Source organism: Grampus griseus (assembly GCF_964374135.1).
Source record: "Grampus griseus genome assembly, chromosome: 6".
Classification (NCBI taxonomy): Eukaryota; Metazoa; Chordata; class Mammalia; order Artiodactyla; family Delphinidae; genus Grampus; species Grampus griseus.
The window spans coordinates 48,778,548-48,803,801 of NC_139000.1; the positions used below are offsets into that span (position 1 = coordinate 48,778,548).

The window sequence follows — 25,254 nt, forward strand, 5'->3', positions numbered from 1 at the left end:
AAATGCACAAATAAATAGAATATATGAAATACTGTTTCTCTATGGCTTAAAAACTTTCAAAGCCTTCTTATAGTTTCTCACTGCATTTACAATCAAATTCAAATTGCTTTCTTTTTTCTTCAAGGGTCTACCTAACATAGTCTCTGGCTACTTCTCATATCTGCTACTTTTCAGGAACAATACACTTGTCCCCTGGTATCCTCAGAGGGTTAGTTCCAGCACCTCTCCATTCCCCCCTCGTCTACAGCTACCAATATCCACAGATGCTCAAGTCTCTTACATAAAATGGCATAGTATTTGCATACAACCTACACACATCATTATTATGGGATGCAAAGGTACATCATTATTGTAGTTTTAAAGCTGTACGTAAGACATACTTTGTTTTTATTGTATGCTTTTACTGAGTGATCTATTCCCCATCCCAAAGCAAACATGAAAAAAAATTACATTAAATGTAAAAAATAAAAAAAAAATCATCTCTAGTACAATGTAAATGCTATGTAAAAAGTTGCTGGTGTATAACAAATTCAAGTTTGGTTTTTGGAACTTTCTGGAATATTTTTTTCCCCAAATATTTTTGCTTAGTGGTTGGTTGAATCCACAAATGCAAAATCCATGGACATGGAGGGCCAACTACATTAGACCCAAGACACTGAGGCAGACTGTCAAAGTGCTAAGGAAAAAAAAATTTGTAATTTAGAATCCAATATCCAGCCATATTAATATTCCATAGTGACTGCAAAGAAGATAGTTTGCAACATACAGGGACTCAGAAAGTTTATCACCCAAAGAACGTCTCTAAAACACCTACAGAAGATAGCCAGTAAGAAAAAAACCCCCAAAATTCCCACCTCTTCAAAAGAAAGAATCATAAGAAGTGTAATATAAGCAGAAACATGATCAAATAAGCCAATAAATATATTAAGTCTAAATAAATACAGATAGTAGAAAATAACATCTTAAATAACTGACAAGTAAAATTTCTGATGACACTGGCATGAAGAGGAGGAAAAAGAAATATAAGCTTGCTAAGATTCTGATCTTAATTAAGTAGAATGAAAATACTGATTAACTTTTTTTATTAAGAAAAATATGTTATTTAAACTTCAAGAGTAATCAGTAGAATAGGCTTAGAATATATAACTTTAGGAAAAAAAATGGAATAAGAAAACCTTGATCAACAGCAACAGAAAGTAGAAAGGGGAATAGGAAGAATCAAACAAAAAGCATAGGAAGTAGAAAACAATGGTAAATGTGAACTGGTTAAACTCCTTTACTGTATGAAAAAGTGTCTCTCACACCAAACTGAAAAAATTACAAAGCAAAACCCAGTATATGTTATTTACAGCAGATAAAATAAAAACATGATGCAGAAAGAACAAACAATAAAGCTTTAAAATCTAGAAAGCAAGAACTAATACAATTACAAGGAAAAATAGACAAATCTACATTCACAGAAGGTACTGATACTTTAAAATGGATGTCAGGTTGGTAAGAAAAAAAAATAAGTAGAACATTTGCATAATTATAGTAAGCTTGATATATATATAGCTATATATCTATATTTATATGTATAAAAAACCACCCCTAAAGACAGAATACATTCTTTATGAATGTATGAAGAACACATACAAAACCAAATATAAAAGTCCAAAAGAGGTTTCCAAAAATTCTAAAATAAAGTCATAAAGGCCACATTTATTACTCATAAAGCAATATAACTGGAACTACACATTTTTTAAAAAGCTTAAAAATTCCATATCCAAGTAAATTGAAACAGTAAGAACTCCTATGTAAGCTTAAACAAAAATATTTAAATGAGAATTATAAAATCTTAAACAGAAAGGCAGTACATATCACACATATGAAATGTATAACCAAATGATAACCAGAAAAAAATTTATACCCTAAAATGTATTAAAAATTAAGAAAGGCTAAAAATTCAAGAACTTACGAAAGTGACAAACTGGCAATTATGATAAGGGAAAAAAAGAAAACATTGGTTTTAGGAGTACTAAACTACTTAAAAGGTTGGCATAACACTAAAAAAAAAAACAGTTAAGGATGGAATAAAATAAAATTTTAGGTCAATCTCAGATGGTGCAAAACAATCCTAAAAAGAAGATTTTCTATTTGAATCCAGGAACATATTAAAATACCAAGTAAGATTTATGACAAAATGCAAGGACGGTTCAATGTTAGACAACCTATCAACCTAGTATTCCCGTTTGGGGTTTTAAAGGTGAATCTTTGTGCCTTTTTCCTTCTAAACTCTAACTAAATAACAGAAACGGAGCAAAAAGGGCTCAATCTCACAAGAACAAAAGGAGTAAGGGAGGAGACATCAATAACTGGAGATTTCAATAAATACTCAGAAGAGTAAATGTAGTAGAGGGACAACTAATTTAGCAGCCTATTATAGGAACCACAGTGTAAAGGGTGAGTGAAAGAGAAAGAAACAAGAAAAGAACTGACTCTTCTTAAAAAAAAAATATCCTGGAGACTCTTAGAACTAGGAAATATCAAGTAAAAAGACATTACATATTAAGTAAGATTTTTATGGAAAATGTTATTTTACATTGGGGAAAGTAGAGTGCGGCACTGGGAGCTACTTCTGAGTTCTGCAAGTTGTTTAATTTTGTTGAGTCTCTATTTCTCTACCAGGTATTTGGACACAATGGTGACTGCCCTGTACATACTTTAGAGGGATTTAGAGAAAGGAGATTTTGCTATAAATACATTATTGTTGAGCCTTCCAAAGTAAATTAAAAAAAAAGAGAGAGAGAAAGACACACACACCCCACATAGAGAATTACCCCTACCAACCCTACACTACCCTCCTACCCCAATGCCTTCACACCACCTCTATGCACACACCTTGAGCACTAACGCTAGCAAGCAAGCTTCTGTCATGAAAATGTGAGGTTTATTCTCTGGAGAAGTTAAATGAGAGAGGATTGGAACTTGAAGATAAAGGCATAGGAAAAGGGGTAAGGCTGAAAACTGAGAGATTAACGTCATGCTTTAAATACCAGGAATGCTTCAAGACATGCATCTATCCCTAAGAAAGGTAATACAAACTTTAGTTTCTGAATGGTCCTGGAGAACAGAACCCCAAATACATTTTGGGATCTGTTAGCTAAAAAGCCCACTTTCTTGCCCAATTATCCTAAAATAATTTTGTCATCAAGTCCCATCCATGCACAATGGATTTATAATCAGCTTTTTTAATACCCAACTCTTAATATAAACAAACAACAGAATAAATCCCTTATAATTTAATTTCTGCTATTAAGATAACTAAATCCAACTTTACCATCACCCTATTAAATACATATCTATTGCACCCTATAATGCATATCTATGAGTAGTTTAGAGCCATTTTCCCCATTTATCCTCCGTGCAAGTGCTATACTTCCAAAGCTTAGTTCCCCTCACAGATTAAGATAAGAAATAGAGAATGAGGAGGATCTCAGACAATTCCCAAACAAGAAGGTGTCTCATAATCTACCCCTGAACACAAAAGTTAGGGCAAATTAACATAACAAAAATTTCAATACAAGATCTTACATGTTTATCTTTCCTTTCTATAACATCTTGCTTTTGTTTGCATTTTTGAGATGTCTCCTTAATATCTGTTGCCTGTAAGATTGAACCAGAAGAGGGGAAGTTAGTTAAAAATTCAAGCAAGGCAATTATGTGACCCCACTCATCCAAATATTAAGTTGCTATGTAAGTTTACCCACAATGATTTTCTATGGTTTCTTTCCAACTAAATTCATAATTATCACCCAAAATACCAACAATTATTTGAAAATCTATGAAAGGTTATTCCTATAGATATTAAAAATAGCTGCAGCAATATGTATACATATGTTTCTGTATCTCTTCACATTTATTTTCTCATGTTATTTTATCCTAGAAACGATTACATAGAATTGCAGGGTCCATTCTCAAAACAATATCTGATGCCAAAATCTCACCTAAAGGTTAAAAGCCATGATCACAAAAAATTTCAATTTACATTTTCAAAATATCAAGAATATTCCATAGGCCATTATATTATTTATTCCAAGAAACATCAGGATTTTTATATTACATTCCTCCAAAAGGGTATACAGTTACAAAGCATGTATAATAAATTCACAAAAGGAGTTAAACGTTTCTAGGAATACTACTCTGAATCCTCCTGTTATTAAAACAATAACATTTCATTTTTCTCTTTTTATGTCTTGGAATTTCTATAGAGTAGCAAGCTCCTATAAAGTAGCAAGTGATGATTAGGACCTTGAAAGATCTGTGGTAGTAGAATTCCTAGTAAAAGAACTTAAGGAACTAAAGTTAACAAGTAAATCTACAAAGCATTTTAAAAGACCTGCAAAATATTTTTTGTATTTGCTAAAATAAAATACAGGAAATCCAAAATTGAGCCAGAAAAGTACCTTCTCTTTGATTCGAGCCTCCAAATTGTGACGCTGCCTTTCAATTTCTTCAATGCGTTGTGTTATAGGAATCTGCCCTTCTTTAAGTTTCCTGACCTCTTCCTTCGCTCGGTCCCGAGCTAGTTTTACTTCTTCATAGTCCTGACGAACATTTTCATATTCCTTGTAATGAATTCAAGAAAGAGAAGTTAATGCACTCCTAGCTTAAAGTAACACAAATACAAAAATCAAGGTACAGGCAGAAACCAAATCTATGAAAAAGATGGTTTTGAATCCCTTTAGCAGGTCTATTAATAAAAAATTTGCCCTCTGAAACAACTTCAGAAATAGTCAATACCAACATAATGATTAACTCAGTGATACTCACTGAGCACTTATCTCTATCACTAGGCCAGACTCTCTGTCTTCCATCCCTTCCTGTTATTGAAATTTACATCCTAATGGCTTCTAACAGTAGGCCCTCCTCTAGTCTCTCAATAAAGAAGGCATTCAAAAACATATAAAGAACCAAAAGAAACTCAGTTATGAAAAATAAAAATGAAAAAACAAAAAGTAAAATGGCTCAAGAGAAAAGCAAAATGTAGCATGCAGGTGAAAATGATGCTTGTCACATCACAGGAATTAATAAATATTTGCTAAAAAAAATTAAGGGGAGTGATAAGAGAGCATATAGTAAGAATGAATGGGATGAAGAAAGGTAAGAAAAGAATACAAATAAAATTAGAGTAAACCAAAAAAAGGAAAAAATGAAAAAAGATTGAAATCAATCTTGAAAGAAAAGGGAGAAATCAAAAGACTTCAAAAGACAAACATAAAGCAGGTGCAAGAATAATAATGGACATAGGATAAACCTAATCAAAGTGAGCTGAAGGAAGAAAAAAGTTTAAGAAAATGGAATTATGGGAAAGGATAGGGTGAAGCAGGGGTGGTGGGGTTAGGGTGGGTGGGAGAAGTTCACAAATAAAGCCACATATTTCTCCAATCTAATAATTATTTCCATCCTAGCCTTAAAAACATTATTAGGGCTTCCCTGGTGGCGCCGTGGTTGAGAGTCCGCCTGCCGATGCAGGGGACACGGGTTCGTGCCCCTGTCCGGGAGGGTCCCACATGCCGCGGAGCGGCTGGGCCCGTGAGCCATGGCCGCTGAGCCTGAGCATCCAGAGCCTGTGCTCCGCAACGGGAGAGGCCACAGCGGTGAGAGGCCCGCATACCGCAAAAAGAAAAAAAAAAAAAAACCAAAAAAAACCATTATTAAACTTTCTTATTTTGTTTCACCCACTGAAAAGTAATGTATTGAGGGAAATGAATCTTTGGCCCAAACTGTGGTTTTAAACAGTATACATTACAGAGTGACTAAAAACAGTAGTTTCAGTAAGCTTATGAAGCATAATGAGTAGAAGATTACAATTAATATCCTTCAGCTTTGTCTGTAGCTGAAGCTGATATTAGTAGCACACTCAAAGTAAATTCTCAGTGACCTGAGGACACTCAAAGATTTGATTTTTACATATGTAAACATTTTAGCTGATTAACATTTTATAAAACAAAACTATCCGTTGACTCAAATCTGGAAAAATTAAGGACACAGACTTAATCAACATGCAATAACAACATAGCACACAGTTATATAATAACACAAAGAAAGAGAAAAATGTTACTATGTATGATATACAAAGCAAAAATGAACAAAAGCACCTAATTTGAATACACAGCAATTAGTGCCTTCTTTATAACTTTTCTGCTAATTAAAGAATCACTATTTTCACCTTTAATAACTCACACTTACCACCCATGGCCTTTTTGCTTCAAGCATCTCAATCAAATCTAAATGTCGCTTACGTTCATAGAACCTCTCCACATCTTGTTTATATCTTTCATTCCTCTGAATCATCTTCTCTAGATATTCAGTTTTCTCTTTGCATGAGGTCTAAAATAAATATTTATTTAACAATTAGTTTAACTGAAGAAAGACAAAAGGTCAAAGCTTTTAATAATGAAAAATGTACCGTGCTAACAAAATTTCACAATAAATGATTCCATAGGAGTTCTTAACTGTGTGCAACTAATGTGCACACCTGAATTCTGGTCTAGGTTCTACTATTTATTAATTATGGGACTGTGAGGAAGCCCTGCCACATCTCTAAGCCTGGATTCTTCTTGCCTAAAGAGAAGAGAGGTATCTGCCCCATTCACCTCAACGGTAGAAGCAACTCAACCTACTACAGGTGAAAGCTCAACAAAAGCTGTAACATGACATACAAATGAAGAGTGGTATTATTATGATTACTATGTTATAAATACCAATGACTGAAGGACTTAGAAATGAGATAAAGGAAAGCTAAAATTCAGCCTTTATATTGTGATTTAACAAATGCCAAAAATGTACTCAGAGCTTAGTAAAATACGTTTGTTTTCTTTCAGAGTTTGGTAGGTAGTTTCAGTGAGTGTTTCAGAGGGGAGTATTAAGATTGTTTGATGTGGCAAAAAGTAAAAGGACCGACAGAGTATATAAAGTAGGATAAAATAATTACAACTCCTTTGGCCATTCGCTCTGAATAAGTATAACAATAAAAATAGTATTAAATTATAATAAAGCTCATTATCAAGTACAGACAGTTACAGTTTAAGAGAAAGCATTTGTTTACAAGATTTCTCATTACAAAAATTTACTGAATTTATTTTAGCTGCTGAGATATGGAAAATGATTCATTAAATAAAGCACCTTTTCGAATGATATGCTAAAAAGAACATTTTAATTTATTTATTAAAGGTGAAAATAAAAATCAAACAGTGCAACTAAATGTACAGTTCTTTTACAAAGTCCATCCTCACACAACTGAAAACAATATGAGAACTGGCTCAACAGAGACTATATTAAAAGCTACATATCTGCTGTATTTCCCAAAGCCTTACAGAGTGCCTGGCATATAGTAGGTGTTTAGTAAATACTGAATGAATAAAAGAATAACACTGAAACTTCCTGAGAGAAAAAAAATACTTTATAATACTATTATCGGTTCTTTAGAACAGGGGTCCCCAACCCCCAGTCTGTAGACCGGTACTGGTCCGTGTCCTGTTAAGAACCAGGCCGCACAGCAGGAGGCAGGCGAGTGAAGCTTCATCTGCTGCTCCCCATCGCTCGCGTTACTGCCTGAACCATCTCCCACCCCTCCCCCCGTCCGTAGAAAAACTGCCTTTCATGAAACCGGTCCCTGGTGCCGAAAAGGTTGGGGACTGCTGCTTTAGAAATTCAATTAATAACATATATTTGATGAAATGATAGTCAAAATTTTCAAACTTTATATAAAATCCATTCCCACTTTTTGTCACCTAACTTAGTTAGCAACAAAATCCTAGGTGAAAAAAAATCACAAATATATGAATGCACTCAATGAATCAAAACTACTATTTACTTTCCCACATTTTGAGACACAGAAATCAATGAGAGACATAAAATGAGTTGTCTATTTATAAATACCTCTAGTTGTTTTTCTTTCTCCCTGAAGTTTTTGAGTTCACAGTGGTATTTGTGCATTTCTGGAGGACCAATTGACTTCTCAGTAGCTTCAAGGAGTTCAATTTTACTGAGTTTAGCAAATTCTCCAACTTTATCCTAGAGCAAAAAACTTAAATATCAGTTAATATTATCGTTTATAAATATCTTCAAAACATTTTTCATTCAATGATATTTGTCAAGAAGAAACTCATTTAAAAGAAAAAATCCCCTTTATTTTGAGATGTGAATCTTAATATAAACCCTGTCCTTCATATATCATTCTTTAAAATAATAAACTTAGGGTATAAACTGTCATCTTTTTGAGAACCTAAAAAAAATTTCAATGTCAACATTTCCAGGTTTTAAGTTTTATACACATTTAACAAATAGTTTGGAAAGAAAAGAAAAAATACTCCCCTGGACTGAAATGATTATCTACTACACATAATTTGGAATGAAATACTAGAAGTTAAAAAAAAAACACACAGAGCAATTTAAAACATCTACTTCTGCAGATAGTCTTATAACAGCTGATAAATACTTTAAAATTTTAACTTTTCTTTCACTTGGACATAGTAATCAAATCATCAGTTTCTGAAGAAAAAAATGAACTATAATTCGGTCACTAGACTGCATTCAAAGACAAATTTAAAAGATCTGATTTTAACATATAACATGCAATATCAGGATGTTTTATTTTTACTAAACAAACTTAAAATATGAAAGGTTTTTAGAAGGCACACCTATAGATTTAAAAGTCTTAGTATATAAAATATTTTATATAAACACATTGATTAAGAAGTTGTTTATTAACAAAATTTTATGAGTCTATGAATGGGAGCACACAGCTGTTCAAGCTACTCTCTGTACTTAAAAATAATACCTTTATTCCTTTACAATACTTTAACAGGCTCATTAATTGAATATTTACAAATTACTACAAATTAGTAAGATTATACTGTAAGAGATGAGATGCTACCTTTTACAAAGAACTGTAAGTATTAAGACCACTATGCTCATTTTAAATAGTAACCATTACAATACTCTTAAAAAGTATTTACATTCTTATATGACATAAAGAGGAAACATACACAAAATTTCCCCACATTTACATTTAATTCTCTCATACCTGAGGTAGAAACTGGCAAAGATTGCCCACTTGAATATTTAAGGCTGCAACCTGCTCTTCTACTACTTTCTGAGTTGTAGATTTTTTGTTGATGAACCAAAAGGACTGATTTTTTGCCACATCAATCTCACGAGTGATTACAAGATTTCCAGAAGTCCTGAACCTAGTTAAAAAATAAATTAAAAATATTTATGCTCAAAATACATAATTTTAGAAATAAAATTTCTAAAATTCTCTTGCATCAAAGGTTGCCACATAGGATTATTATTATAATTTTTACTCCTTTTGACATTTTGGCCCCTCCAAAGAAGAAAAGCCTGACATTAGTGATAATACGTAACTGACCACCTGTAGGTTATTACTCTTTCAACATTTGAAATTATTTAAACTGTTAAAATAAAATTAAAACAAATGCCAATACTAATTCCCAAACACTGCCAGAGGAGTTATTTATCCTTTAATCATTATGCTACACTCCAATCACGTGTTGACTACAATTTTAAATGGGTTGGTATATAAAAGCATACAACAGTTAAACCTCGAAACTCTCTCTACTTGGAAAATGTATGAATGAAAACTAACTCTTACATATGCATTTCCAGACATCAAAACCAGCCTGCCCATACAGGTGGCCCATGGTTTCCTCATCTTACACTCCACCACTCTAAATTCAGAGGAGACTGTACCACATGACTATAAGGAACATTAAAAAATAGAAAATCTGAAAGAAGGGTATTTACTTATTTCTTGATTTAAAAGTACTACTGCTTCACATCTCCTATCTACTCATCCATCTTCTTCACTGGCAATCAGCAGCATGGAAGAAGACCTGGGACCACCAGAGAGACAAGGTGCCATTGTTTGGGTGTGTGTGAGGAGAGGGGTGGGACCACCATAGAAGCTCCTTTCTCTGCACGCGTTTTCAGGCGGCAGGGCACCACCTACAAGAGCTCCAGGGATGGGTGCGAGCCACCACTGCCATCTAGGACTCCAGAGATGGGCGTGGACTGCTGCCGCTACCAAGGGTCCCATGAGTGGATGTTGGTTGTTTCCCCCACCTCCTGGAAACATGCGCAGGCAGTGCACCTGCATAGCCCCTATCAAGGGATAACAGCCAGCACACGCTGAGGAAAGAAACGGCAAGCATCCAAACCAAAAGCAACCCTCACACCAAAAACATATTAAACCCACACAAGCTACACAGGGACACTTCTGCCTATTAATAGCCCTCCAAGACTACAGTATATAATTGTGTATTTACACAGAGTAAGAGGGATATAAGGGAACCATTCCCAGTGAAAAGACCAAGAGAATTCCCCTGAAGGAACAATGAAACAGACCTCTTCAGTCTAACAGACACCAAGTTCAAAAAGAAGGTAACAAAAATACTGAAGGAATTAAGAAAGGCTATCAACAGAAATGCAAATTACTGTAAAAAGGAAGTAGAAACTATAAGGAAGAGACAAGAAAAATTAGAAAATTCATTTGCCGAGACAAAAGCTGAGCTAAAGGCAATGAAGAGCAGAATGAATAATGCAGAAGAAAGAGTAAGCGATCTGGAAGACAGAATAATGGAAATTACCCGATCAAAACAGCAGACAGAAAGCCAAATGAAAAAAAAAAAAAAAGAAAGCAATATAAGAGACCTATGGGATAATACAAAGCATGCCAATCTACGGATAACAAGGATTCCAAAAGGAGAAGAAAGAGAAAAGGGGATTGAAAATGTATTTGAAGAAACTATGGCTGAAAACTTACCAAACCTAAAGAAGGAAACAGATATCCAGATACAGGAAAAAGAAGGTCCCAAAAAAGATGAACCCAAACAGACCTACATCAAGAAATATTATAATAAAAATGGCAGAAAAGCACCGCTTAAAGGAGTTCCAGAGACGGGTGTGAGCCGCGGTTAAAAGCACGGACCCCAGAGACAGGCATGAGACACTAAGGCCGCTGCTGCGGCCACCAAGAAGCCTGTGTGTGAGCATAGGTCACTCTCCACACCTCCCTTCCAGGAGCCTATGCAGCCTGCCACTGCCAGGGTCCCGGGATCCAGGGACAACTTCCCCGGGAGAACGCACAGCGCGTCTCAGGCTGGTGCAACGTCCCGCTGGCCTCTGCCGTCGCAGGCCTGTCCCGCACTCTGTGCCCCTCCCTCCCCCCTGGCCTGAGTGAGCCACAGCCCCTGAATCAGCGGCTCCTTTAACCCCGTCCTGTCTAAGCAAAGAACAGACGCCCTCCAGCAACCTACACACAGAGGCGGGGCCAAATCCAAAGCTGAGCCCTGGGAGCTGTGCGAACAAAGAAGAGAAAGGGAAATCTCTCCAGCAGCCTCAGAAGCAGCAGATTAAAGCTCCACAATCAACTTGATGCACCTTGCATCTGTGGAATACCTGAATAGACAACGAATCATCTCAAATTGAGGAGGTGGACTTTGAGAGCAAGATTTATGACGTTTCCCCCTTTTCGTCTTTTTGTGAGTGTGTATGTGTATGCTTCTGTGTGAGATTTTGTTGGTATAGTTTTGCTTCCACCATTTGTCCTAGGGTTCTATCCATCCGTTTTTTGTTGTTGTTTTTTTGTTTTAAAAAAATTTTTTTTCTTAATAATTATTTTTTATTTTAATAACTTTTATTTTACTTTATCCTCCTTCCTTCCTTCCTACCTTCCTTCCCTCCCTCCCTCCCCCCCCTTTAGACAAAAATCATCCCAAATTGAGGAGGTGGAATTTGAGAGCAAGCTTTATGATTTTTTTCCCCTTTTCCTCTTTTTGTGAGTGTGTATGTTTCTGTGTAAGATTTTGTCTGTATAGCTTTGCTTTCACCATTTGTGCTAGGGTTCTATCGGTCTTTTTTTTTTTCTTAAAAAAATTTTTTTTCTTAATAATTATTTTAATAACTTTATTTTATCTTACTTTTTCTTTCTCTCTCTCTCTCTTTTACTAATTCCTTCTTTCTACTTTTTCTCCCTTTTATTCTGAGCCGTGTGGATGAAAGGCTCTTGGTGCTGCAGCCAAGAGTCAGTGCTGTGCCTCTGAGGTGGGAGAGCCAACTTCAGGACACTGGTCCACAAGAGACCTTCCAGCTCCACATAATATCAAACGGTGAAAATCTCCCAGAGATATCCATCTCAACACCAGCACCCAGCTTCACTCAACGACCAGCAAGATAAAGTGCTGGACACCCTATGCCAAACAACTAGCAAGACAGGAACACAACCCCACCCATTAGCAGAGAGGCTGCCTAAAATCATAATAAGGCCACAGACACCCCAAAACACACCACCAGACGTGACCTGCCCACCAGAAAGACAAGATCCAGCCTCATCCACCACAACACAGGCACTAGTCACCTCCACCAGGAAGCCTACACAACCCACTGAACCAACCTTAGCCACTAGGGACAGACAGCAAAAACAACGGGAACTACAAACCTGCAGCCTGCAAAAAGGAGACACCAAACACAGTAAGATAAGCAAAATGAGAAGACAGAAAAACACACAGCAGATGAAGGAGTAAGATAAAAACCCACCAGACCTAACAAACGAAGAGGAAATGGGCAGTCTACCTGAAAAAGAATTCAGAATAATGATAGTAAAGATGATACAAAATCTTGGAAATACAATGGAGAAAAGGCAAGAAACATTTAACAAGGACCTAGAAGAACTAAAGATGAAACAAGTAATGATGAACAACACAATAAATGAAATTAAAAATACGCTAGATGGGATCAACAGCAGAATAACTGAGGCAGAAGAACGAATAAGTGACCTGGAAAATAAAATAGTGGAAATAACTACTGCAGAGCAGAATAAAGAAAAAAGAATGAAAAGAACTGAGGACAGTCTCAGAGACCTCTGGACAACATTAAACGCACCAACATTCAAATTATAGGGGTTCCAAAAGAAGGAGAGAAAAAGAAAGGGACTGAGAAAATATTTGAAGAGATTATAGGTGAAAACTTCCCTAATATGGGAAAGGAATTAGTTAATCAAGTCCAGGAAGCACAGAGAGTCCCATACAGGATAAATCCAAGGAGAAATACGCCAAGACACATATTAGTCAAACTGTCAAAAATTAAATACAAAGAAAACATATTAAAAGCAGCAAGGGAAAAACAACAAATAACACACAAGGGAATCCCCATAAGGTTAACAGCTGATCTTTCAGCAGAAACTCTGCAAGCCAGAAGGGAGTGGCAGGACATATTTAAAGTGATGAAGGAGAAAAACCTGCAACCAAGATTACTCTGCCCAGCAAGGATCTCATTCGGATTTGATGAAGAAATTAAAATCTTTACAGACAAGCAAAAGCTGAGAGAGTTCAGCACCACCAAACCAGCTTTACAACAAATGCTAAAGGAACTTCTCTAGGCAAGAAACACAAGAGAAGGATAAGACCTACAATAACAAACACAAAACAATTAAGAAAATGGGAATAGGAACATACATATCGATAATTACCTTAAATGTAAATGGACTAAATGCTCCCACCAAAAGACACAGATTGACTGAATGGATACAAAAACAAGACCCTTATATATGCTGTCTACAAGAGACCCACTTCAGACCTAGAGACACATACAGACTGAAAGTAAGGGGATGGAAAAAGATATTCCATGCAAATGGAAACCAAAAGAAAGGTGGAGTAGCAATTCTCATATCAGACAAAACAGATGTTAAAATAAAGACTATTAGAAGAGACAAAAAGGACACTACATAATGATCAAGGGATCGATCCAAGAAGAAGATATAACAATTGTAAATATTTATGAACCAACATAGGAGCACCTCAATACATAAGGCAAATACTAACAGCCATAAAAGGGGAAATTGACAGTAACATGTTCATAGTAGGGGACTTTAACAACCCACTTTCACCAATGGACAGATCATCCAAAATGAAAATAAATAAGGAAACCCAAGCTTTAAATGATACATTAAACAAGATGGACTTAATTGATATTTATAGGACATTCCATCCAAAAACAACAGAATACACATGTTTCTCAAGTGCTCATGGAACATTCTCCAGGATAGATCATATCTTGAGTCACAAATCAAGCCTTGGTAACTTTAAGAAAATTGAAATTGTATCAAGTATCTTTTCCGACCACAATGCTATGAGACTAGATATCAATTACAGGAAAAGATCTGTAAAAAAAAAAAACACATGGAGGCTAAACAATACACTACTTAATAACACAGTGATCACTGAAGAAATCAAAGAGGAAATCAAAAAATACCTAGAAACAAATGACAATGGAGACACAACGACCCAAAACCTATGGGATGCAGCAAAAGCAGTTCTAAGAGGGAAGTTTATAGCAATACAATCCTACCTTAAGAAACAGGAAGCATCTCGAATAAACAACCTAACCTTGCACCTAAAGCAATCAGACAAAGAAGAACAAAAAAAACCCCAAAGTTAGCAGAAGGAAAGAAATCATAAAAATCAGATCAGAAAAAAATGAAAAAAAATGAAGGAAACGATAGCAAAGATCAATAAAACTAAAACCTGGTTCTTTGAGAAGATAAATGAAATTGATAAACCATTAGCCAGACTCATCAAGAAAAAAAGGGAGAAGACTCAAATCAATACAATTAGAAATGAAAAAGGAGAAGTAACAACTGACACTGCAGAAATACAAAGGATCATGAGAGATTACTACAAGCAACTCTATGCCAATAAAATGGGCAACCTGGAAGAAATGGACAAATTCTTAGAAATGCACAACCTTCTGAGACCGAACCAGGAATAGAAAATATGAACAGACCAATCACAAGCACTGAAATTGAAACTGTGATTAAAAATCTGCCAACAAACAAAAGCCCTGGACTAGATGGCTTCACAGGCGAATTCTATCAAACATTTAGAGAAGAGCTAACACCTATCCTTCTCAAACTCTTCCAAAATATAGCAGAGGGAGGAACACTCCCAAACTCATTCTACGAGGCTACCTTCAACTTGATACCAAAACCAGAAAGGGATGTCACAAAGAAAGAAAATTACAGGCCAATATCACTGATGAACACAGATGCAAAAATCCTCAACAAAATACTAGCAAACAGAATCCAATAGCACATTAAAAGGATCATACACCATGATCAAGTGGGATTTATTCCAGGAATGCAAGGATTCTTCAATATATGCAAAAAATCAATGTGATAAACCATATTAACAAATTGAAGGAGAAAAACCATATGATCATCTCAATAGATGGAGAGAAAGCTTTCGACAAAATTCAACACCCATTTATGATAAAAATGCTGCAGAATGCAGGCATAGAGGGAAATTTCCTCAACATAATAAAGGCCATATATGACAAACCCACAGCCAACATCGTCCTCAATGGTGAAAAACTGAGACCATTTCCACTAAGATCAGGAACAGGACAAGGTTGCCCACTCTCACCACTCTTATTCAACATAGTTTTGGAAGTTTTAGCCACAGCAATCAGAGAAGAAAAAGAAATAAAAGGAATCCAAATCGGAAAAGAAGAAGTAAAGCTGTCACTGTTTGCAGATGACATGATACTATACATAGAGAATCCTAAAGATGCTATCAGAAAACTACTAGAGCTAATCAATGAATTTGGTAAAGTAGCAGGATACAAAATTAATGCACAGAAATCTCTGGCATTCCTATACACTAATGATGAAAAATCTGAAAGTGAAATCAAGAAAACACTCCCATTTACCACTGCAACAAAAAGAATAAAACATCTAGGAATAAACCTACCTGAGACAAAAGACCTGTATGCAGACACTGATGAAAGAAATTAAAGATGATACAAATAGATGGAGAGATATACCATGTTCTTGGATTGGAAGAATCAACATTGTGAAAATGACTCTACTATCCAAAGCAATCTACAGATTCAATGCAATCCCCATCAAACTACCACTGGCATTTTTCACAGCACAAGAGCTAAAAATTTCACAATTTATATGGAAACACAAAAGACCCCTAATAGCCAAAGCAATGTTGAGAACGAAAAACAGAGCTGGAGGAATCAGACTCCCTGACTTCAGACTATACTACAAAGCTACAGTAATCAAGACAGTATGGTACTGGCACAAAAACAGAACAGGATAGAAAGCCCAGAGATAAACCCATGCACATGTGGTTACCTTATCTTTGATAAAGGAGGCAGGAATGTACAGTGGAGAAAGGACAGCCTCTTCAATAAGTGGTGCTGGGAAAACTGGACAGGTGCATGTAAAAGTATGAGATTAGATCACTCCCTAACACCATACACAAAAGTAAGCTCAAAATGGATTAAAGACCTAAATGTAAGGCCAGACACTATCAAACTCTTAGAGGAAAACACAGGAAGAACACTCTATGACATAAATCACAGCAAGATCCTTTTTGACCCACCTCCTAGAGAAATGGAAATAAAAACAAAAATAAACAAATGGGACCTAATGAAACTTCAAAGGTTTTGCACAGCAAAGGAAACCATACACAAGACCAAAAGACAACCCTCAGAATGGGAGAAAATATTTGCAAATGAAGCAATTGACAAAGGATTAATCTCCAAAATTTATAAGCAACTCATGCAGCTCAATAACAAAAAAACAACCCAATCCAAAAATGGGCAGAAGACCTAAATAAACATTTCTCCAAAGAAGATATACAGACTGCCAACAAACACATAAAAGAATGCTCAACATCATTAATCATTAGAGAAATGCAAATCAAAACTACAATGAGATATCATCTCACACCAGTCAGAATGGCCATCATCAAAAAATCTAGAAACAATAAATGCTGGAGAGGGTGTGGAGAAAAGGGAACACTCTTGCACTGCTGGTGGGAATGTGAATTGGTTCAGCCACTATGGAGAACAGTATGGAGGTTCCTTAAAAAACTACAAATAGAACTACCATATGACCCAGCAATCCCACTACTGGGCATATACCCTGAGAAAACCATAATTCAAAAAGAGTCATGTACCAAAATGTTCATTGCAGCTCTATTTACAATAGCCCAGAGATGGAAACAACCTAAGTGTCCATCTTCGGATGAATGGATAAAGAAGATGTGGCACATATATAAAATGGAATATTACTCAGCTGTAAAAAGAAACAAAATTGAGCTATTTGTAATGAGGTGGATGGACCTGGAGTCTGTCATACAGAGTGAAGTAAGTCAGAAAGAGAAAGACAAATACCGTATGCTAACACATATATATATGGAATTTAAGGGGAAAAAATGTCATGAAGAACCTAGGGGTAAGACAGGAATAAAGACACAGACCTACTAGAGAACGGACTTGAGAATATGGGGAGGAGGAAGGGTGAGCTGTGACAAAGCGAGAGAGAGGCATGGACATATATACACTACCAAACGTAAGGTAGATTGCTAGTGGGAAGCAGCTGCATAGCACAGGGAGATCAGCTCGGTGCTTTGTGACCGCCTGGAGCAGTGGGATAGGGAGGGCGGGAGGGAGGGAGACACAAGAGGGAAGAGATATGGGAACATATGTATATGTATAACTGATTCACTTTGTTATAAAGCAGAAAGTAGCACACCATTTTAAAGCAATTACACTGCAATAAAGATGTTAAAAAAAAAGATGAGGTGGCACATATATACAATGGAATATTACTCAGCCATAAAAGGAAACGAAATTGACCTATTTGTAATGAGGTGGATAGACCTAGAGTCTGTCATACAGAGTGAAGTAAGTCAGAAAGAGAAAGACAAATACCGTATGCTAACTCATATATATGGAATTCAAGAAAAAAAAATGTCAGGAAGAACCTAGGGGTAAGACAGGAATAAAGACACAGACCTACTAGAGAATGGACTTGAGGATATGGGGAGGGGGAAGGGTAAGCTGTGACAAAGCGAGAGAGAGGCATGGACATATATACACTACCAAATGTAAGGTAGATAGCTAGTGGGAAGCAGCTGCATAGCAAAGGGAGATCAGCTCGACGCTTTGTGACCACCTGGAGGGGTGAGATAGAGAGGGTGGGAGGGAGGGAGACACAAGAGGGAAGAGATATGGGAACATATGTATATGTATAACTGATGATTCACTTTGTTATAAAGCAGAAACTAACACACTATTGTAAAGCAATTATACTCTAATAAAAAAAAATAAAAATGGCAGAAGTTAAAAATAAAGAGAAGATTCTAAAGGCAGCAAGAGAAAAACAAAGAGTTAAATTCAAGGGAACCCCCATAAGACTATCAGCTGATTTCTCCACAGAAACACTGCAGGCCAGAAGGGAGTGGCAAAGTATATTCAAAGTCTTAAAAGGGAAAATTGTGCAACCTAGAATACTCTACCTAGCAAGATTATCGTTTAGAATAGGAGGAGAGATAAAGAATTTCTCAGACAAGCAAAAACTAAAAGAATACAGCAATACTAAACCTATCCTAAAAGAAATATTGAAAGGTCTTCTCTAAACAGAAAAAAGCAAGAAGATATAAGAATGAGGAAATCACAATTGGAAAGTAAACTACTTAAATAAGCCAGTATACAGATCAAAAAGAAAAAAAAATAAAAAACCTATTTGTGAAAGCGACGATAAAGACAAGGAACAGCAAAAGAATAAACATGAAGATGTAAAAAAAGGATATCAAAATCATAAAAGTTGGGGAAGAAGAGTTAAGAAAATGTAGATTCTTTTTTTTTTTAGACTGTGTTTAAGGCTGTATGACTATCAGTCTAAAGCAAGCAGATATAAGAAGGGGTTAACATACTTGAAAAACAGGGCAACCATAAATCAAAAACATACAATTGATTCACAAAAACCAAAAAGAAGAGGACACAAGCATAAAATAAAAGAAAGTAATCAAGTCACAAAAAGAAAAACAAAAAAGGAAAGGAACAAAGAAGAAACATACAATCAACTGGAAAACAAGGTTTAAAATGGCAATAAATGTATAGGTATCAATAATTACCTTAAATGTCAATGGACTAAATGCTCCAACAAAAGACAGAGTGGCCGACTGGATGAAAAAACAAGAGCCTACAATATGCTGCCTACGAGAGATCCACCTTAGGACAAAGGACACACACAGACTGAAAGCAAGGGGATGGAAAAAGATATTTCATGCAAACGGAAATGACAAGAATGCGGGAGTCACAATACGTGTATTAGACAAAATAGATTTTAAAACAGAGGTCACAAAGAAAGATAAAGAAGGATACTATATAATGATAAAAAGGTCAATACAAGAAGAGGACTTTACACTCATCAACATATATGCACCTAATATAGGAGAATACAAATACATAAAACATACTAGCAGACATAAAGGCAGAAATTGATGGGAATACAATAATAGGAGACTTTAACACCCCACTCACGTCAACAAACAAATCTTCTAGACAGAAAATCAATAAGGTAGCAGAGATCCTGAATGATACAATAGAACAGTTAGACTTAATTGGTATTTTCAGAACATTACATCCAAAAAAAACCCAGAAAACACATTCTTTTCAAGTGTACATGGAATATTCTCTAGGACTGACCACATACTAGGGCACAAAACTAACCTCAACAAATTTAAGAGTACAGAAATTATTTCAAGGATCTTCTCCAACCACAATGGCATGAAACAAGAAATCAACCACAGGAAAAGAAATGAGAAAAAAATAATTACACGGAGACTAAACAACATGCTACTAAAAAATCAATGGGTCAACGAGGAAATCAAAAAGGAAATTAAAAATACCTGGAGACAAATGGCAATGAAAACACAACCATACAAAATCTATGAGATGCAGCAAAAGCAGTTCTTAGAGAGAAATTGACAGCAATACAGGCCTTCCTCAAAAAATAAGAAAAACCTCAAATAAACAACCTAACCTACCACCTAAAAGAATTAGAAAAAGAAAAATAAACAAAACCTAAAGTCAGCAGAAGGAAGGAAATAATAAAGAACAGAGAGGAAATAAATAAAATAGACATTAAAAACACAACAGAAAAAAATTAGTAAAGCCAAGAGCTGGTTCTTTGAAAGGGTAAACAAAATTGACATGCCTCTGGCCAGGCTCACCAAGAAGAAAAAAGAGAGAATCCAAATAAATAAAATAAGAAATGAAAAAGGAGAAATCTCAACCAATACTGCAGAAATACAAAAAACCATAAAAGAATACTATGAATAATTATATGCCAACAAAGTTGACAACCTGTAAGAAATGGACAACTTTCTAGAAACACAGAGCCCACCAAAACTGAATCAAGAAGAAAGATGATTTGAACAGATCAATCACTATAGGTGAAATAGAATCTGTAATTAAAAAATAAAACAAAGCAAAAAAACTCCCTACAAATAAAAGTCCAGGACCAGATGGCTTCACGGGCGAATTCTACCAAACATACGAAGATCATACTTATATTGATCCTTCTAAAACTCTTTCAAAAGACTGAAGAGGAGGGAACACTCTCAAAAACATTCTATGAAGCCACCATCACCCTGATACCAAAACCAGACAAAGACATCACCAAAAAAGAAAATTATAACATCTTTGATTAGTATAGATGCAAAAGTTCTCAACAAAATATTAGCAAACCAAATCCAACAATACATAAAAAAGATTATACAACATGACCAAGTGGGATTCATCTCAAGTTCACAAGGATGACTCAATATATGCAAATCAATCAATGTTAATACACATTAACTAAAGTCAAAAACCACATCATCATCTCAATAGATACAGAAAAAGGATTTGACGAAATTCAACATTTATTCATGATGAAAACTCTTACCAAAGTGGGTATAGAGGGCACATATCTCAACATAATAAAAGTCATTTATGACAAACCCACAGCCAATATAATACTCAGTGGTGAAAAGCTGAAAGCCTTCTCGCTAAAACTTGGAACAAGACAAGGATCACCACTCTCAACTCTTCTATTCAACATAGTATTGCAAGTCCTAGCCACAGCACTCAGAAAAGAAAAATAGAAAGTATCCAAATTGGAAGGGAAGAGGTAAAATATTTACTATATGTAGATGACATGATAGTATACATAGAAAACCCTAGGGCACCACACAAAAGCCACTAGTGATAAATGAATTCAGCAAAGTAGCAGAATACAAGATTAACATTCAGAAATCAGTTGCATTTCTTTACACTAACAATGAAATATTAGAAAGGGAATGTAAAAAAACAATCCCTTTAAAAATTGCACCAAGGGCTTCCCTGGTGGCGGAGTGGTTGAGTCCGCCTGCCAATGCAGGGGACATGGGTTTGTGCCCCGGTCCGGGAAGATCCCACATGCCGTGGAGCGGCTAGGCCCGTGAGCCATGGCCGCTGGGCCTGCGCATCCATGCTCCACAACGGGAGAGGCCACAACAGTGAGAGGCCCGTGTACTGCAAAAAAAAAAAAAAAAAAAATTGCACCAAAAAAACCCCTAGGAATAAACCTGACCAAGGAGGTGAAAGACTTATATGCTGAGAACTATAAAACATTAATAAAGGAAATCAAAGAGGATTCAAAGAAATGAAAAGATATCCCATGCTCTTGGACAGGAAGAATTAATACTGTTAAAACGGCCATACTATCCAAAGCAATCTACAGATTTAATGTGATCCCTAGCAGGTCACCCATGACATTTTTCACATAACTAGAACAAATAATACAAAAATTTATACGGAACCATAGAAGACCCAGAATTGCTAAGGGAGTCCTGAGGAAAAAAAAAAAAAGCAGGAGGTATAACCCTCCCAGACTTCAGACAATACTACAAAGCTACAATAATCAAAACAGTGTGGGGTACTGGTACAAAAACAGACATATGGATCAATGGAATAAAATAGAGCCCAGAAATCAACCCACACACCTACGGTCAATCTTTGACAAAGGAGGCAAGAATATAAAATGGGAAAAAGACAATCTCTTCAGCAAGTGGTACTGGGAAAGTTGGACAGTTGCATGTATATCAATGAAGTTAGAACACACCCTCACACTATGCACAAAAACAAACTCAAAATAGCTTAAAGACTTAAACGTAAGACATGAGACCATAAAACTACTAGAAGAGAGCAAAGGCAAAACATTCTCTGACATAAATCGTATAAGTGTTTTCTTAGGTTAATCTCCCAAGGGAATAAAAATAAAAACAAAAATAAACAAATGGGACCTAATCAAACCTACAAGCTTTTGCACAACGAAGGAAACCATAAACAAAATGAAAAGACAACCCACAGAATGAGAAAATATTTGCAAACAATGTGACTGACAAAGGCTTAACTTCCAAAATATACAAACAACTCATACAGCTCAATAACAAAAAGACAAACAACCCAATTGAAAAACGGACAGGAGACCTAAATAGATATTTCTCCAAAGAAGACATACAGATGACCAGTAGGCACATGAAAAGATGTTCAACATCAGCAATTATTAGAGTAAATGAAAACCAAAACCACAACAAGGTACCACCTCATGCCGATCACAATGGCCACCATTAAAAAGTCTACAAATAAATGCTGGAGAGGGTGTGAAGAAAAGGGAACCCTCCTTCACTGTTGGTGGGAATGTAATTTGGTACAGCCACTAAGGAAAACAGTATGGAGGTTCCTCAGAAAACTAAAAATAGAATTACCATATGATCCAGCAGTCCCACTGCTGGGCATATATCTGGAGAAAACTATAATTCAAAAAGATATTTGCACCCCAATGTTCAGAGCACTACCATTCACAATAGCTAAGACATGGAAACAACCTAAATGTCCATCAACAGATGAATGGATAAAGATGTGGTATATATATACACACACACACACACACACAATGGAATACTACTCAGCCATAAAAAGAACAGAATAATGTCATTTGCAGCAACATGGATGTAACCAGAAATCATCACACTAAGTAAGTCAGAAAGAGAAAGACAAATACCATATGATATCACTTATATGTGGAATCTAAAATATGGCACAAATGAACCTATCTACAAAATAGAAACAGGCTCACAGTCATAGAGAACAGACCTGTGGTTGCCAAGGGGGAGAAGAGGTGGGAGAAGGATAGGCTGGGAATTTGGGGATGGAACTATATGCAATCTCCTGGGATAATCCATAATGGAAAAGAATATAAAAAGGAAGGTATATATGTGTATAACTGAGTCACTTTGCTGTACAGCAGAAATTAGCACAACACTGTAAATCAACTATACTTTAATTAAAAAAAAAAAAAGGAGAAAAGAAACCATCCCCAAAAGGCTATACTGTCACTGTGAGGGTAAACTAGAATTACACCATTACCTCCACCACCACCCTCAGCCACAGCAAGGCCAACTTGCCTGTATCAAACTATGACTCGAACTGTGAAATGAAGAAAAATTTTACCCTGAGAGTTACTAACCCCAAGTCACTCTCAAACAGATTTGTATCTTGAAGTTACATGACAGACGTAAGGAGGTTCAAAAACCCTCAAACTGAGAATTCTGTATATTGAGATACTGGTTTAATAGTATCCAATGATCTTTAACAGAAGTTAACAAAAATTCTCTCTGCAGGAATCTACCTTTATCATCAAAGAGTTTAACACAGATAAAGTTCCAAGAGAAAGGAGAAGCTCGCTGGAAACACACATGCAAGAAAACAAAGCTTCAATAGTAAGAACTAGCAGAAATCGAAAGTAAAATCGTATTGGAATCAAAGGACTCAAGTATAAGTACGTTTATTATATTTTAAGAAATAAAAGATTGAAAATATAAATAAACAATAGATCTGAAAAAGAACCAAAGAGAAATGGATCTAGAATGCAACATAGACATAAAAAGATGAAAAATATGAAAGATCTTAAGAGACTTGGATGACTGAGAAAGCCTAACATCTGTCTTGTAAGAGTTCTGGAAGGAAGGGAGGCTAAGAATGGGTCAGTGGCAGTATTTGGAGAAATAACAGATAAGAATTTTCCAAACTACAGATTTAAGAATAAATCACAGTATTAATAAAAAATAAATCCACACATAAATATATGATGTGAAACTATAAAACACCAAAAACAATTACCAACAAAGAAACTAAGATTAGATTCACAACAGAAGACAATGGAATACTTTGCATGTGCTGAGAAAATATCTATCAGTGTAGAATTTTATATAAAGCAAGTACATCTTTCAAGATTTAGAGCAAAATATTTACAGACAAAAACCGAGTGTTAGAAGAGCTTCATTAAAGGAAACTTTAAAGAATGTCCTCTGGCAGAAAGTGATCCCAGAGGGAAGAAAACAAATGCAAGAAAGAATGAAAAGCAAGGCAAACAGAAAATATGTGGCGTAATTCTAAACAAACATTACAGTTTAAATTAATAATAGTTATTATATCTTGAAGAGTTTAAGAAACAAGACAGAATTAAAGTAGCATATAAATTCAGAGAAAAAGTTATAAAAAGCACTCTAAGATATTTATTCAGTAGGAAGATGAAAATTTAAGTCTAGACTCTATTAAAGTATTTGTTAAAAATTCTAATAACCATTAAAACAAGAGAAGAATGCATAATTTCCAAAACAATAAAAAAGGAAAAATTAACCAAACAAAAAAATCCAAATGAAGGCAAGAGAGGAAACAAATACTGAAAAGTGGGCCAAATTAAAGGCACAGAATAAGGCAGTAAAAATAAGTCCAAACGTATAAGTAATTACAGTAAATGAACTGTATGTATTATTTAAAAGACTATATGAAAAACACCACCCCACTATCCTTGTTTAAATAAGATAAAAAAGATATTAAAAACTTGAAATGAATGAAAGAAAGATAACCAGGAAAATATTTAAAGAGAAAGCTGCTAACTACATTCATTAATAGCAAGTTAAACAGATTCTAGAGCAAAAAGTCTCGAAAGATGAAGAAATCAGCACATAACAATAAAGAATTCAATAATGTCCTGAAAATATATAAGGCAAAAATTGACAGAACAAGGGTAATTGACAAATCTACATAAAGGAATAGTGTAATACACTTTTCTCAGTAATTAAGGAATTGATCTGACAACTGCAATCAGCTAAAATACAGAAGATTTAGCAATATAACTAATAAGCTTGAACTAATGGACAAATACTGAACATTGCACATGCAACAGCAGAATTCTCATTCTTTCAACCAAACAAGTAACAATTACAAAAGCTCAGTACAAGTAAGTCTCAACAAATTTCAAAGGAATGGGAACATAAAGACCATCTCTCTCTCTCTCTCTCTCTC

At 35.4% G+C, this 25,254-nt stretch overlaps 1 protein-coding gene across 1 annotated transcript in view; it reads right to left on the reverse strand.

Annotated features, from left to right (window-relative positions):
* The window catches only part of SMC5 (structural maintenance of chromosomes 5), a 105,312-nt gene that overhangs the window by 57,132 nt on the left and 22,926 nt on the right, over positions 1-25,254 (reverse strand). Inside the window, exons 4-8 of the mRNA XM_082657095.1 lie at positions 9,071-9,233; positions 7,924-8,058; positions 6,232-6,372; positions 4,446-4,607; positions 3,574-3,645 (exon numbers count right to left, since the gene is read on the reverse strand). Of these exons, the coding sequence (XP_082513221.1) occupies positions 3,574-3,645; positions 4,446-4,607; positions 6,232-6,372; positions 7,924-8,058; positions 9,071-9,233 (673 nt within the window). The remainder of the gene's footprint in view (positions 1-3,573; positions 3,646-4,445; positions 4,608-6,231; positions 6,373-7,923; positions 8,059-9,070; positions 9,234-25,254) is intronic.